Source organism: Castor canadensis, chromosome 11 (assembly GCF_047511655.1).
Source record: "Castor canadensis chromosome 11, mCasCan1.hap1v2, whole genome shotgun sequence".
In the NCBI taxonomy this organism is placed as follows: domain Eukaryota; kingdom Metazoa; phylum Chordata; class Mammalia; order Rodentia; family Castoridae; genus Castor; species Castor canadensis.
In genome coordinates this window covers 63160519-63173509 of record NC_133396.1, presented here as the reverse complement: position 1 = coordinate 63173509, position 12991 = coordinate 63160519, and the positions used below count along the sequence as shown (strand labels likewise).

At 39.1% G+C, this 12991-nt stretch overlaps 1 protein-coding gene across 9 annotated transcripts in view; it reads left to right on the top strand.

Moving 5' to 3' along the window:
• Positions 1 to 12991, top strand: part of Kiaa0753 (KIAA0753 ortholog) — a 71580-nt gene that overhangs the window by 17276 nt on the left and 41313 nt on the right. For 7 of the 9 annotated variants that reach the window (XR_012438777.1, XM_020176439.2, XM_074047129.1 and 4 more), the window contains 4 exons: positions 5843 to 6458; positions 8982 to 9088; positions 10257 to 10319; positions 10716 to 10931. Coding sequence is in view for 8 of the 9 variants with exons in the window: in XM_020176439.2 (XP_020032028.2) it covers positions 5843 to 6458; positions 8982 to 9088; positions 10257 to 10319; positions 10716 to 10931 (1002 nt within the window). In the remaining variant the exon portion in view is untranslated. The remainder of the gene's footprint in view (positions 1 to 5842; positions 6459 to 8981; positions 9089 to 10256; positions 10320 to 10715; positions 10932 to 12991) is intronic. The other 2 variants (XM_074047132.1, XM_074047133.1) reach the window with 2 other exon arrangements.

Sequence of the window (12991 nt, the reverse complement as noted above, 5' to 3'; positions counted from 1 at the left end):
TTTAGTTTTGTAACAAACAATTGCATGTTTTTACAAAGTGATGGTACCATTTTAGACTCCTTCCAACATCGTCTGAGAACTCCATTTGCTCAACATCTCTGTCAACATTTGATGTTGTCTTAATTTTAGCCATTCTAGTAGGTATGTAGTAATATTTCATTGATTTGGTTTACAAAAATATGCAAATTTTGACATAATTTCAGACTGACAGAAGATTGCAAAAATAATACACAATAGTTCTGAATTCTCTTCTAGATTCCCCACCTATTAACATTTTACTATATATCCCTTTCCTCTCTCACAGTCTCCACATCCACGTGTTATTTTCTGAACTGTTTAAGAGTATATTGTAGACGTTCTGCCCGTTTACCCATGCATACTGTGCCTTTCCTAAAAGCAAATAATTCTCTTATGTAATTATAACTACCAAAGTCTAGAAATTAGGATTTAAATTGTACTTTTGTAATCTGTAGACCTTATTGAGATTTTGTTAGCTGTCCTAATAATATTTAGAGCAAAAGAAAGTCTAGATGATGAGTCATATTTAGTTCTGTGTCTTTAGTTTCCTTTAATGTGAACAATGTCTTTCTTTTATTTTTTTATTTTTCATTTTTGGTTTGAGTTCCTTGCAAAGCAGGAACTCTACTGCTTGAGGCATACCTCCAAGTCCTATGTGAATGATTTCTGAGTCTACTTTTTTGTTTTGTGACACTGACATTTTTGAAGACTGTTGAGTAGTTATTTGAGGATTTTCTCTCAATTTGGGTTTGTCTGATATCTTCTCGTAATTGTATTCAGGTTATGCACTTTGGCAGGCAAACCACCAAAGTGGTGCTAAGTACTTCTCATGGTATCATAACAGAAAGTATATGCTATCAACTTAGTCCAATTACTGGTGATGTTGACTTGAATCATTTGATCAAGGTGGTCTCTCCTGGGTTTTTCCACTGTAAAATTACTCTTTCACCTTCTGTGATTAAAAGTGTCTGCTTTGAGGCCATGTTACTATCTTTTTACTTTTCAAACTTCCATTTTCTAGTTGTAGCATTCACTGACGATTCTTTCCTAAGTCAATTTTTTATTGCAATGTTGGCAAATGGTGATACCTTGTTTTATTCTTCTACATTTATTACTCTAAAAGAATAGCTTTCCTTTCTCTTCTATTTATTTTTTTAGTGCAAACTCTTAGGTTTTTACTTTACCAAATAGCTCATAATCCTTTACTATCACTATTTATTTTGATGTTCAAATGATCTGTGATTTGGCCAGTGAGAACCACTTCAAGCTGGCCCTAGTCTCTTTGAAACAGTCCTCAGTCTCTGACCACTTTATGGCCCACTTTATTTTTTTCTGTCCCAGTCCAGAAATCAGCCATTTATCCTTTAGTGGAGACTGGAGTGTAGAAATCAATGCTGAAATTCAATGACATTGGAGTGTGTCTGTCCTAGAAGCAGAACTGGGAAGTAGATATATATACTTGTGTGTCTATAGGTAACATATATATATATATATATATATATATATATATGTATGTATATGTATATGTATATATATACATATGTATATATGTATATATATGTATATGTATATACATGCAGGTTTGTACTCACATCTTTTCTCTCTTTCTCCCTCCCTTTCTCCCATCTGTCTTCTTTCCCTTTTTCTCTCCTTCCTTTCCTTTCTATATATCTATTTATATGAAAACACATAAGTTTACACAGTTTCTTCCAGTTTCAATCCAGTACCGCATTAGTCACAAAATATTTCTTTATTGCTCAGTCCTAGAGTATGTAAAAAGTAATTTCTGGATTGTAATTCAGGAAACAGAAGCCTACAAGTAGAAGTGAGTATTTATTTTGTCTTTAGCCCAAGAGCGTATAGTCCAAATACTGTGTTCAGAAATCACTTGGGGTAACTTCATAACTTGGTTATGCTTTGATATTCAGTTTGGTCCATTGGTTTCTGTTGGTGCTCATTCTTAGGATTTTCCTTCATTTTTATGGAGTTTGTTTCCTTTCTTCTTCTCTCTCTCCTTCTCTTCCTCCCTCCCTCCCTTCATCTCATGTATATGTGAAACATTAATATGGGGCTAAATATATCTGTACAAAAAAATACATTCAGGAAAGTGTTATTCTCCACCACAGTTCTTCTGTCCTTTCCGTCCAGTTCCCATCCACACCTTGTAGAAAACTAATCTTACCAGTCTTATTTTTTTTCCTGTTTTCTTTTTTCCGTTGTCTTTTTTTTTTTTTTTTTTTCTTTCCAATACTGGGTTTGAACTTAGGGCCTCATACTTGCTAGGCAGGCACTCTACCACTTGAGCCACTTTACCAGCCCTTGAATTATTTGCCTGGGTTGGCTTTGAAACACGATCCTTCTGATCTCTACTTCCCAAGTAGCTAGGATTACACAGGCTCCTGGCTTCTTGTCTTCTTTTTGCACAAGCAACCAGATGTTTGTGTACTTTTTGGTGTCTCCTTTTTTTCCTACGTGTGGCTGCAACATATTACAGATATTCTTTTGTACTTTGTTTTTTCTGAACAATATATACAAGAAATCTCTCCATGTTCATAGAGATCACCTTATTTTTTGCACCTCCACAGTACTCCATAATACTTGGGCTATAACAAAGTTTATTTAGCAACTGTCCTGCATGGGCATTTTAGTTGACTCCAGTAATTTGTAATTACTGCAGTACAGCAATGAACCAGCCTGTGTCTGTGTCTGTGTACTATTGGGGTGTATCTGCAGGGTGAGTTCCCAGAAGAGAGACTGCTATGTCAAAGGTCGCCTATGTTGTATTTTTTTGCCTGCCCCTTGCTCTGTGATGGTGACTGTTCACACAGCCTCACCGATGGCATGTAGTATACTTGTTAATTTTTGCTAAGCTTTTGGGAGAGAGCGATTGTGTTGTATTTTTAATTTGTATTTTTATGAATAAACATTTTCTAGTATGTTTAAGAGCCACTGTTATATCTTTGTTTTTGTAAGTTATCTATTGTGTATTTTTCCCATTTCCTATTGAATTATGATTTTGCAATCTTTTTTCACCTCAGTTTTTAAGATTTCTTGTTTTTTTTTCCCCACCTGGTAGGCATTGCACATGCTAGGCAAGCAGCCTTTTTTTACTTTAGTTATTTTTCAGATGGGTTCTTGTACTTTTTGCCTTGGCTAGCCTTGGATGGTGTTCCTATACCCACCTCCTGGATAGCTGGGATTACAAGTATGAGGCACCATGTCAGGCTTGTTTTTTGAGATAGGGTCTTGCTAACTTTTGCTTAGGCTGAACTTAAACAATAATCCTTGTGTCTTCACCTCCCAAGTAGCTGGTATTACTGATGTGAGCCACAATACTTGGTCCTTAAGATTTCCTTACATATAGGCAGCCCTTCTAGGTTTTCAGATCTTTGGACTTTGTTTATGAGGGTCCATCTTTCCTTCCTTCCTCCCTTCCTCCCTCCCTCCCTCCCTTCCTCCCTCCCTTCCTCCCTCTTTCCCTCCCCCTCTCTCCCTCTTTTCTTTTCTTCCTTTCTTTTCTTTCTGCCAGAGGTTTAAAGAAAGTTTTGTTTCAATATAGTAAAATTTATTACTCTTTCCTTTTATTGAGTCATACTTAAAAAGACTTTCACTATCTGTGTACAGTGGCTCATACCTGTAATCCCAGTTTCATGGGAGGTAGAGATGGGAGGATCTCTGAGGCCAGCCCAGGCCAAAAACTGAAACTGTATGTCAAAGGACCAACTGAATGTGGTGGTTCAAGCCTGTAATCCAGCTTCAAATGGGTAGGAGGATCATGGTCCCAGGTCAGCCTGGGCAAAAAAGTCAAGACTCTATCTGAAATATAGTTAAAGCAAAAGGTCTAGGGGTGTAGATCAAGTGATAGAGCTCTTGCTTAGCAAGTGCAAGGCTCTAAATTCAAAATCCCAATACCACTAAAAAAACAAAAACAAAAACAAAAACAAAACCAAGCTGGTTGTGGTGGCCATGCCTATAATCTCAGCTTTGTGGGGGCTGCCAGTCAGAGAATCTTGGTCTGAGGCTGGCCCTCAGCAAAAAGCATAGATCCTATCTGAAAAATAAAGTGAAAAGGGCTGGAGGCATGACTCAAGTGGTAGAGTATGAGGTCTTGAGTTCAAACCCCAGTACTGGAATTAAAAAAAGAGACTTTTACTACACTCACATTAAAGAGGAATTTGTCTGGTTTTTTTGGTAATACTAATATCAAATTCCTGAGGGTTATTTTTAGAGGAAAGGCTTTCCCCAAACTGCCATACATTTCAGTGCTGTTTACCAATCTGTGCACCTTTTAGGTGACTAGTTTTTACTGTCTAGTGGGGTTTCTTAGTGCTTTTTTTTGTTTCCAAAATAACTTCCCTGAAGTTTGTAACGGAGCTGTTTTGTTTCTTCATATGCATGACTATGCAAACACACTATGGCAGCTGGAGAGGCCATCCCCAAGGAGAGGCATCAATGACACTGGGCTCACTGAATCTGGAGATGTGGATTCACCTATTTACTTGTCTTTGACAGGCCCATTTGAATTTTTTTTTCCTGGGACTGGGGTTTGAACTCAGGGCTTTGCATGTGCAAACTGGGCACTCTACTACTTAAATCACAGCTCCAGTCCATTTTGCTCCAGTTATTTTTGGAGATGGGGTCTTAAGAGCTATTTGTCCTGGTTAGCCTCGAACTATGATTCTCTTTATCTCAACCTCCTAAGTAGCTAGGATTATAGGCGTGAGACAACGGTGCCTGGCTCTTTGGAATAATTTTTTTTAATCTTATTTTTATTTTATTTTTAGATACAGAGTCTTTACATGTAGTCCAGCTGACCTTGAACTCTGTAACCCAGGCTGGCGCAATCCTCCTCCTCAGCTTTCTGGGTGCTGGGATTGTAGCTGTGTGACATTATGTCAGGCATAATCATTTTAAAATTTTAAAGTCATAAATTTAAATTTTCCTTTGGCCTAGTAATACCAGAGAGATCACTTATCCTAAGGAGATAATTTAAAAGGAAACAAATATGTTAAATATATGCAGATGTAAATTGAACTAACATTTTTATTAGTGTAAAAACTGGAGCGATTTAAATGTTTAACAGTAAGATCATAGTTAGGTTAAGCATGAGAAGGCTATTCAGATTTTGGAAAATGTAACCAAAAGAATTGTTGCTATTTTTTTTTTTCTATGAAAAACAGCCCTAAAAACTACAGGCAGGTGGAAACAAGCTTATGCTTAAGTGTAAAGCATAACAAAAGTTGTGTCTATCTTGACGATAATTGGCAGAAACTTGTCTATGCCTGCCTGGGTTTGAACTGTTTAGAGCTAAGTGCATCTAGGCACAAGGTAAAAGATGTATCCAGCCAGCAGGTGGAAAGTCTGAGGGAGACCTGAGGAAGCACTGTTTCTGGTTTCAGTCTGGTATGGCTGTGCTAGTGCACAGAGGTAGTCCTCTGTGGAGCAGTGTCTGAGAATGGACTAGTGGATTGCGTTGGTCAATTATTGGATCCTGATATTTTGAAACAGGGCAGAAATCTACAACTGGGAGACCAGGAACTTACTGGTTGTTGCTTGAAGCTTTCTGGATTGCCTATAGAGGAGGTTCTCAATATGATACTGTAAACAGAAGGACAACACTGTGGGAGTGGTAATTGTAGGGTAGAACCCAGGCTATGTGGTGTATGAAAGTGGCAGATTCTGTCCGTACAACAAAAATACCTCTTCATCCAGGTAATCTTGTAGGTAAAGTATTAGATAATCTTGTAGGTAAATTATACACACATTTCAACTGTGCAGAGTGTTATTTTTCTGATGTGTGCTTGCTTTTGTTTACTCTTTAAAGAATCAGCTGCAGTTTAATAGGAATACTCCTGCACATCCGAGCAACTTGGCAATCCGATATTCTTGCCCACATGCAATTAGAATCGAAAAACTGAAGCACTCGTATAATGAATCCTATCATTGTAAAGACTCAGATTTCAGAGTTGGTCCTGACCTCAGCAGCTCTATTTCATTTTCTGTCATATCAGAAGAGAGACTTAGCTATGCAGTCCACTTAGCAAAAAGAGATGTGAAACGAAGACAGGAACACATAAAAGAACATCTCAGAAGTCAACCCCACAGCACCCAGAAATGTGGACATGCAGAGTATAAGATTTCTCACCACCAGGTAGAAAGGAAGGACTCAAAGAGTCAAGAAGTCTGTCAGTGCAGCCACCAGCCATCCAAAGTAGGAATTTCCAGCTCAGGTGCCAAGGTATATGTGTACACATCTCACCCAGGATGGTCAGACCTGACTGTGCCAAATTTGCCACCCACACGTGATCCAGGACTTCAGCCACATTCCAGGATAGGCGACCACAAAAACCTATGTGAACAGAAAAGCCTGCTAGAAGTTCAGCGACTTCAGAAAGAACTGAGCAGTTGTATCCATAAAATTGAAGAAGTAACTAAAAAAGGTGAGAAAAAGAGATTGTTCACTTTGAGGTGGTGCCATGAGTATGAGATAACTCAGAGGCATTCACACTTGCCACTGTTCTCCATTCCCCAATGTTTCCCTGTCTCTTCCTGTGTGCTGGTTGGTTCACTCGAGCTGAGCACAAGATTGCTGGGCTTGGAGTTTGACCTGCTGCCAGCTGTAGGCTATACTTCAGATGTGCGCTAACTGAGGCTCCAGCCTGGGAGTTTGGGTTCCTGATGTGTGAATCTTAGATCTTCTGACATCTAAGTGCAAAGTGTCCTATAATGTTTTCCTTGTTTATTTAGAAGTCCTTCTGAAAACATTACTTTTAATTTTAATTTGCTTTAAAAAGAACACAGTATTTGTAAGTTAATAAAAATCAGGTCCTACTCAGGTAGTGCTAAGACGAGTGATACCAGTGATGAGGGAAGTTGATATTTTACATCATCAGAAGTGTTTCCTGCACTTTAGTAATGATCTCAGTGCCATTACTTTTTTCCTGGGAGTAGAGGAGAATTTGGGGTTGCTTTAGCTAACAAGTAGGGAATCAAGCCCAGCTTTTAGATTGAGGAGTAAGGAGTTGAGTATCAAAAGGAACCCCTGTGCTAGGATGGTACATAATCCAGAGCTACAATTTGCATTTTAAGTTTAATATGTGCATATGTACATAAATGCATGTGATATAAAGAATTTAAGCTATCTTAAAAACTATGTGCTGATTGAAGCACGATAAAACAAAACTACATCCTGAGCATACCGTGGCACAGGTCTACTAAGGAAGGACTACAGATTTATTTCTGAGCCTCTAGGAGCAAGCTGTCGAGGAAGCTATGATCAGTTGCAGAATTTACGGAGTCTAAAATAGAAAAAAGCAGTTGTGCAAGTAAAGCAACTTATGCATACTGCAGCCAGGAAGAAGTTTCTCCCCTAGGTCATCTTAAAGAGTATGTTGTGTAATATCATGAACATCCCCATAGGAAAATGACTGAAGTGCTGTGCTTATTTCTCATGGCATTCCTCAGTGTAGGTCAGTGGCGCAACCCCAGCACACACTTCAGGTGGAAGCCATGCCAACAGGGGAACTGAGGCATGAAGCCCTCTGCTTGGCTGACCTGGCCTTACACAGGGGCCTTTAGAAGGAGCCTCTCAAACTCTCTGTAGAAAAGGACTGGGTTGGTGTATTTTATTTACTTAAAGTTTCAGGTTACTCACAGATCAATACTTTGTAAAGTATGATAAAAATGCCCCGACCTTGGCAAACTACTGTAAATACATGTAACTCTGCACTTGCCTTGCTGTGACCCTACCCACAGGTCTCCCTTTCAGCAGCCTTGAAGCCTTTGCACTTCCCAAGGGCCACTCTGTAGACCGATTGTGTCAGAATCATCTGCAAAGCGAGCATTAAAAACCCCTTTCTACATTGGTTTTTGTTTATACTCTTGTAGCATGGAAATCGGGAGTTTTTCCCCACTGGGCAGCCCAAGGAAGAGACAGAAATCATTTGGCTTATATAGGCTCCTGTGAGACTGCATCTATACATATAACTCCTCAGTTTTTTAAAAGAAAGCAGCCTTATGCTTTTCCTTGTTTGACATTTATTTTTTGTTTTTGGTGCTGGGGATTGAATGCATTCTCATGCATGCTAGGCAAGTGCTCATCACTGAGCTACACCTCCAGCCCCTTTGTTTGACTGTTTAATGAGTACATAATTAAAAAAAATCATAGTCATAAAATATACTAATAAAGTAATGCTTTTATCTGATTTATATATTGGAGTTTTGTAAAAGAATGTGTGCATTAACTATTTAGAACTGCACACTGGAAGGAATGAATAGAGTATGTGTCCCTTAGGCAGTCTTCCAAAAACAATTGGTTTGAACCAGTCTTTTAAAAATGTGGAACACCAGACTGGCAGAGTGGCCCAAGCAGTAAGAATGCCTGTCTAGCAAGCGTGAGGCCCTGAGTTCAAACCCCAGTGCCACCAAAAAAAATAAAAAGAGAAAAATGTGGAACCCCCTTGTGTTTACAAAGGGGTGCTTCCTAACAAACACATGAAAACTTTAGATGTGCAAATGATTTTACCAGTTGCTATCTTAATGTGTTAGAGAAAGGATTTATTTTTTGGGTTCACGATAAGAACGTATAAAAATAATTGGGCTAAGTATAAAAATAGTTCAATAAAGAATTTTTTAGAGAAAAATAGCATAATAGCATAACAGATTTTGGCTCAATATAAAGAATTTTAAAATAATAAATGCTTCTCAGTGAAACAGCTGTCCAGTAGGATTTGATTCAGAGAATTCCAGCATAGACTGGACCTTGCCAGTCTTCACGTCCCTTCCATTTCTGAGTTAGTATGCAGGGTCACTTACTCAATCCTAGTTTCTTGGGAGATGAAAAATGATAGTTTCTGTTATGATAACCACAGTCATTTTCTTAATTAAGTGAGGGCTCTTCAATGTTACACCTTTGAAAGTTTCTGTGTATGGTTTAAAATCCACTTGGGGGGAAATCTTTTCAGATAGACCAGAGGAAGCTTTGGATCCCGATGAAGAGCGGCGAGTCCGTGTGAGGAGACAGGAACAGGCTGTGCGCTGTGCCCGGATGCTCTACGTCCTCCAGCAACAGGTGTGAGAAACCCAGGGAGAAGTGAAGTGGTCAGCCTGTGTGTTTCTTCTTTAGGGAATTTCACTTATTCTTTGGTCTTAGAAAGATTATCACCAAAGTGCCCTATATGAGTTCTAATGGCTTTGTGAGTCTGCTTCCTGAGCACATGGCCAAGTCGTTCTTCTCTTGGTCATCTGCCCTGAACTCTTTTTTTTGGGGGGGGGGTATGTGGGGGGGTACTGGGGTTTGAACTCAGGGCCTCACGCTTGCTAGGCAGGTACTGTACCACTTGAGCCACTCCAGCAGCCTATTGTCTGGCTTTCTGTGAGTGTATTTTGTGTGTCTGGCCAAGTTCCTCCTAAATGGTGGCTCTTGACTTTTTGAAGCATAGACTCTTGAGAATCTGCTAGAAGCCATTTTCCCCTGAAAAAAAAATGCTTACCCATCACACAGCGTGTATTTGTGTGTATGAAGTCAGCTGGGTCAGTTATCTGAGACCCTTGATCCCCAGGTAAGAAGCCTAGTCTTAGAGGAAGGGACTTTCTTGTTTTCCCATCTGCCCTTGGTTCATTATTTGCTAGATTCTTTATTAATGGTAAAGAATGTAGACTGTGTTAAATGTCTTTCAGGACACACTCTTTGTGGCCACCAAAGTCACATGTTGGTTTTATTACTTGAACCCAAAACTGTACTTTGTCATTTGAAAGAAAATGCCCAAGTTAGATTTGGTTCTGAATTCTTTTTGAGATCTATTTTGGTCTTTATTCTGGACTGCTGCCTTGAGATTGTTCTAAAACACAAAAATCTTTTCTTCTTAAATCTCTGTTTCAAAAGACTTCAGTGACTGTCTGTAACTTAGAGAAAAAGAATGAAAGCTAAACTCTAGCTTGGGACTTATGACCTAATGATCTGGCTCTCCTACCGTTCCAGTGTCACTTCCACCTTCACTCATTCATGTTAAATTTCTCTTACACTGGGGACTAAGGTGAAAGGTGAGCACTGCCCTGTTTATCATCTTGAGCTGGAAGCTAATAACTTGTTTTTGGAGTGTGTGAATAAGGAGCCTTTTCTCATTTTCAAGTGACTTGAATCAATAATGGTTATATTTGCATAGGACAAAATGTATTTTTTTTCTATAAAAAAAAATCAAAGTTTTGAAGATTTCATTTTTCCCCCCTTTACAAAACAGATAAGAGAAATCCAGGAAGAGGTGGATAAGTTGAGTCCACATAAAATCAAACACACTAAGAAGGTATGATGTAATTAAATTATGATTAGTACTTATTAAAATAAGCTCATTTTCCAGTGTTTTGTTAGTATTTGTTTTCTGAGCTGATACTATTTATTGTCAGTGCTTGGGGGTAAGCAATATTCTGAATATGGGGTTGCCTTAACTCTTCTTAAACATTCTGAATATGGGTTCTAAAAATAATTCCTGTTATTGTTACTATTCGTATAAAAACAGAATAGGAAGGGAAAGACTTCATTTGTCATTAGAAAACATTAAGCTTTATAGTTCTCTTTACTACAAAAAATCTTCACAATAGGCAATGCTTTCCTTAGAAAGAAAGCAGACTAGTAAGTGTTCTTAACGGTTGGGTTGATGTTAGGAAGTTCTGAATATTGAAATAACTTGTTTTGTTGCCAGTCATGGGCAATGTCTAGGCTGGCCGCCGCCCATCGAGGAGCCATCCGGGCCTTACAGGTGTTTGTCACTCAGTTCACTGACCGAGGGGAGCGCCCCCTCCCTGCTCGGTGCAGGGAACTGGGCAGCCTTATTCGCCAGCTTTCACTCTGCTCTGCCAAGCTGGATACTGATCCTTCCATCCCAGATGTGGTTATAGATATCCTACAACAAATTGAGGTATGAAATGGACTCCAGTTTTTATTAAAAATGTATTGTTTCTAAGCAGAGAAATAATGCTTACAGTCACCTAGTTTCAGTAGGTGAGAATGTAAGAATATAAGTAGGGCAGAAGAAACACTTCATTTTTATTTTATTGTTTTTATAATCTGCTTTATATTGTTACATTTCAGTTCTTTGAGAATTGGTGACTTGAGTATGAGTGTGTAACAACTTGAAACTAGGTCCTTTGATTAAATGGAATGTTCCATTCCCTGGCCATGATAAATTCCTTAGAATTTATCAGTAGGGCCTGGGACATAGAGTGCTTGCCTAGCCATGGGTAATGCCCCAGGTTCCATCCCTAGCACAGCAGAGAAGGGGGGTGGGGGGGTTGAGGGAGAGGGGATGAGGGAGAGAGAAATTATTAAGTCTAGAAAAGGGAAACAGTAAAGTACTCTTAGGGCTTAGATTAGAATATCTGTAGTTAATGTAGGTAGATTATAGAAAAGAAGAAGCACTTGATACATGGGAGCAGATCCTAAAGTGTTGGGATACGTCTAGAAATTGCTGAGAATCTCCAGTGGCATGCTTTAGTCAGGAGCAGACAGTGTTTTAAGTTCTCATTGGTGACAAAGACAATAACAATATGACCTTGATTTTGTAACTCCCTCAAGTTTTGCAGAGTGCTCTCACATAATGATGCCATTTCATACTTACTGCAGCACTGATGTGCAATTGGTTCTATTACTACTCTTTTAGACATTAAGATTTTTTAAAAAAATAGCAAGGGTCAAACAGATGGCACAGTTGCTTCTCTTGAGAAGTAGAGATGAAATTCCTGTCTTCCGCCTCCCATGCCATCACCACTTCCACTATGCCATACATATTCACACATTAAATTTCCGTGCATTAAAACAAGCATGACCTTTATGCTAGCATGGTAGCAGGTTGTTAGCTATAGAGGGAAGGTGTAGTGGGGAGAGTTCTTTCATTGATTAGCTCTTGGTGTCTTCATGGCCCTTTGCCCTGGTTTGTGTTTGCTGTGGTTACATTCATGGAGCTGGAGCCACTTGCTGGAGTGTCACTGTCAGATACACACCTCAGAGCTTTCCCAGCATGTTGAGTCGAAATGCTTTTTCAACTTAGCCATAGGAGACATTTATTGGCCAAAATGATTTCATTGTGAGACCACAACCCCATAATCCTAGAAAGGATCTCAAGAGATCATTGCAAATTTGAATAAGAGTACCTTTAATGTTTTATTTACTTATTTATTTTGGAGGTACTGGGGTTCGAACTCTGGGCCTAGTGCTTGCTAGGCAGGTGCCCCACCACTTGAGCCACTCTACCAGACCGTTTTTGCTTTAGTTATTTTTCAAGTAGGGGTCTCACATTTTTGTCTGGGGCCAACTTCAGGCTGCCATCCTCTTACCTACAGCCCCTCACTCCTGCATAGCTGGGATCACAGATGTGTTCTATCATGCCCGGCTTATAATTGAGATGGGGGTCTCAGTAACTTTGCCCAGCCTGGCCTCAAACTGTGATCCTCTCAATCTCCATCTCCTGTGAGACACTGTGCCTGGCTCCTTTTAATGTTTCTTAAACATAATGTTTAACTCCTACTTTTGAAAATATTCAGTGATGCAAAAATTGGTCTTTCTTGTTGTTGTACTAAACCATTTCATAGTTTACTATTTTCTTGTTACCTTACTGTCATCTAAACTCCAGCTCCCTGGCTGTATTCATTTGTCCTTAGTTTCTCCTGACTAGATGGAGACTAGGCCCTCACTGCCCAGTAATAAGCAGTTGGGTTCTTTTAGAGGATACGCCTTTTTAGGACAGAGTGACGCATACCTCCTGCATTATTGTGGTAGACAAGTGATCAAAGCCACTGGACCTGCTCAGTTTCCTTTAGTTTATGGAAATACATGTTACATATAGTGTTTTCCAATCACTTAAGATACTACTTGAGTTAATGAGGTTTTGTTGAGAATTAAAGTGCTTTTAAAGTTACAGGATTATGTTCTGAAGACTATAGTTAATTTCTGAAATGTTGATCCTTAATTGTAAGATTTGGA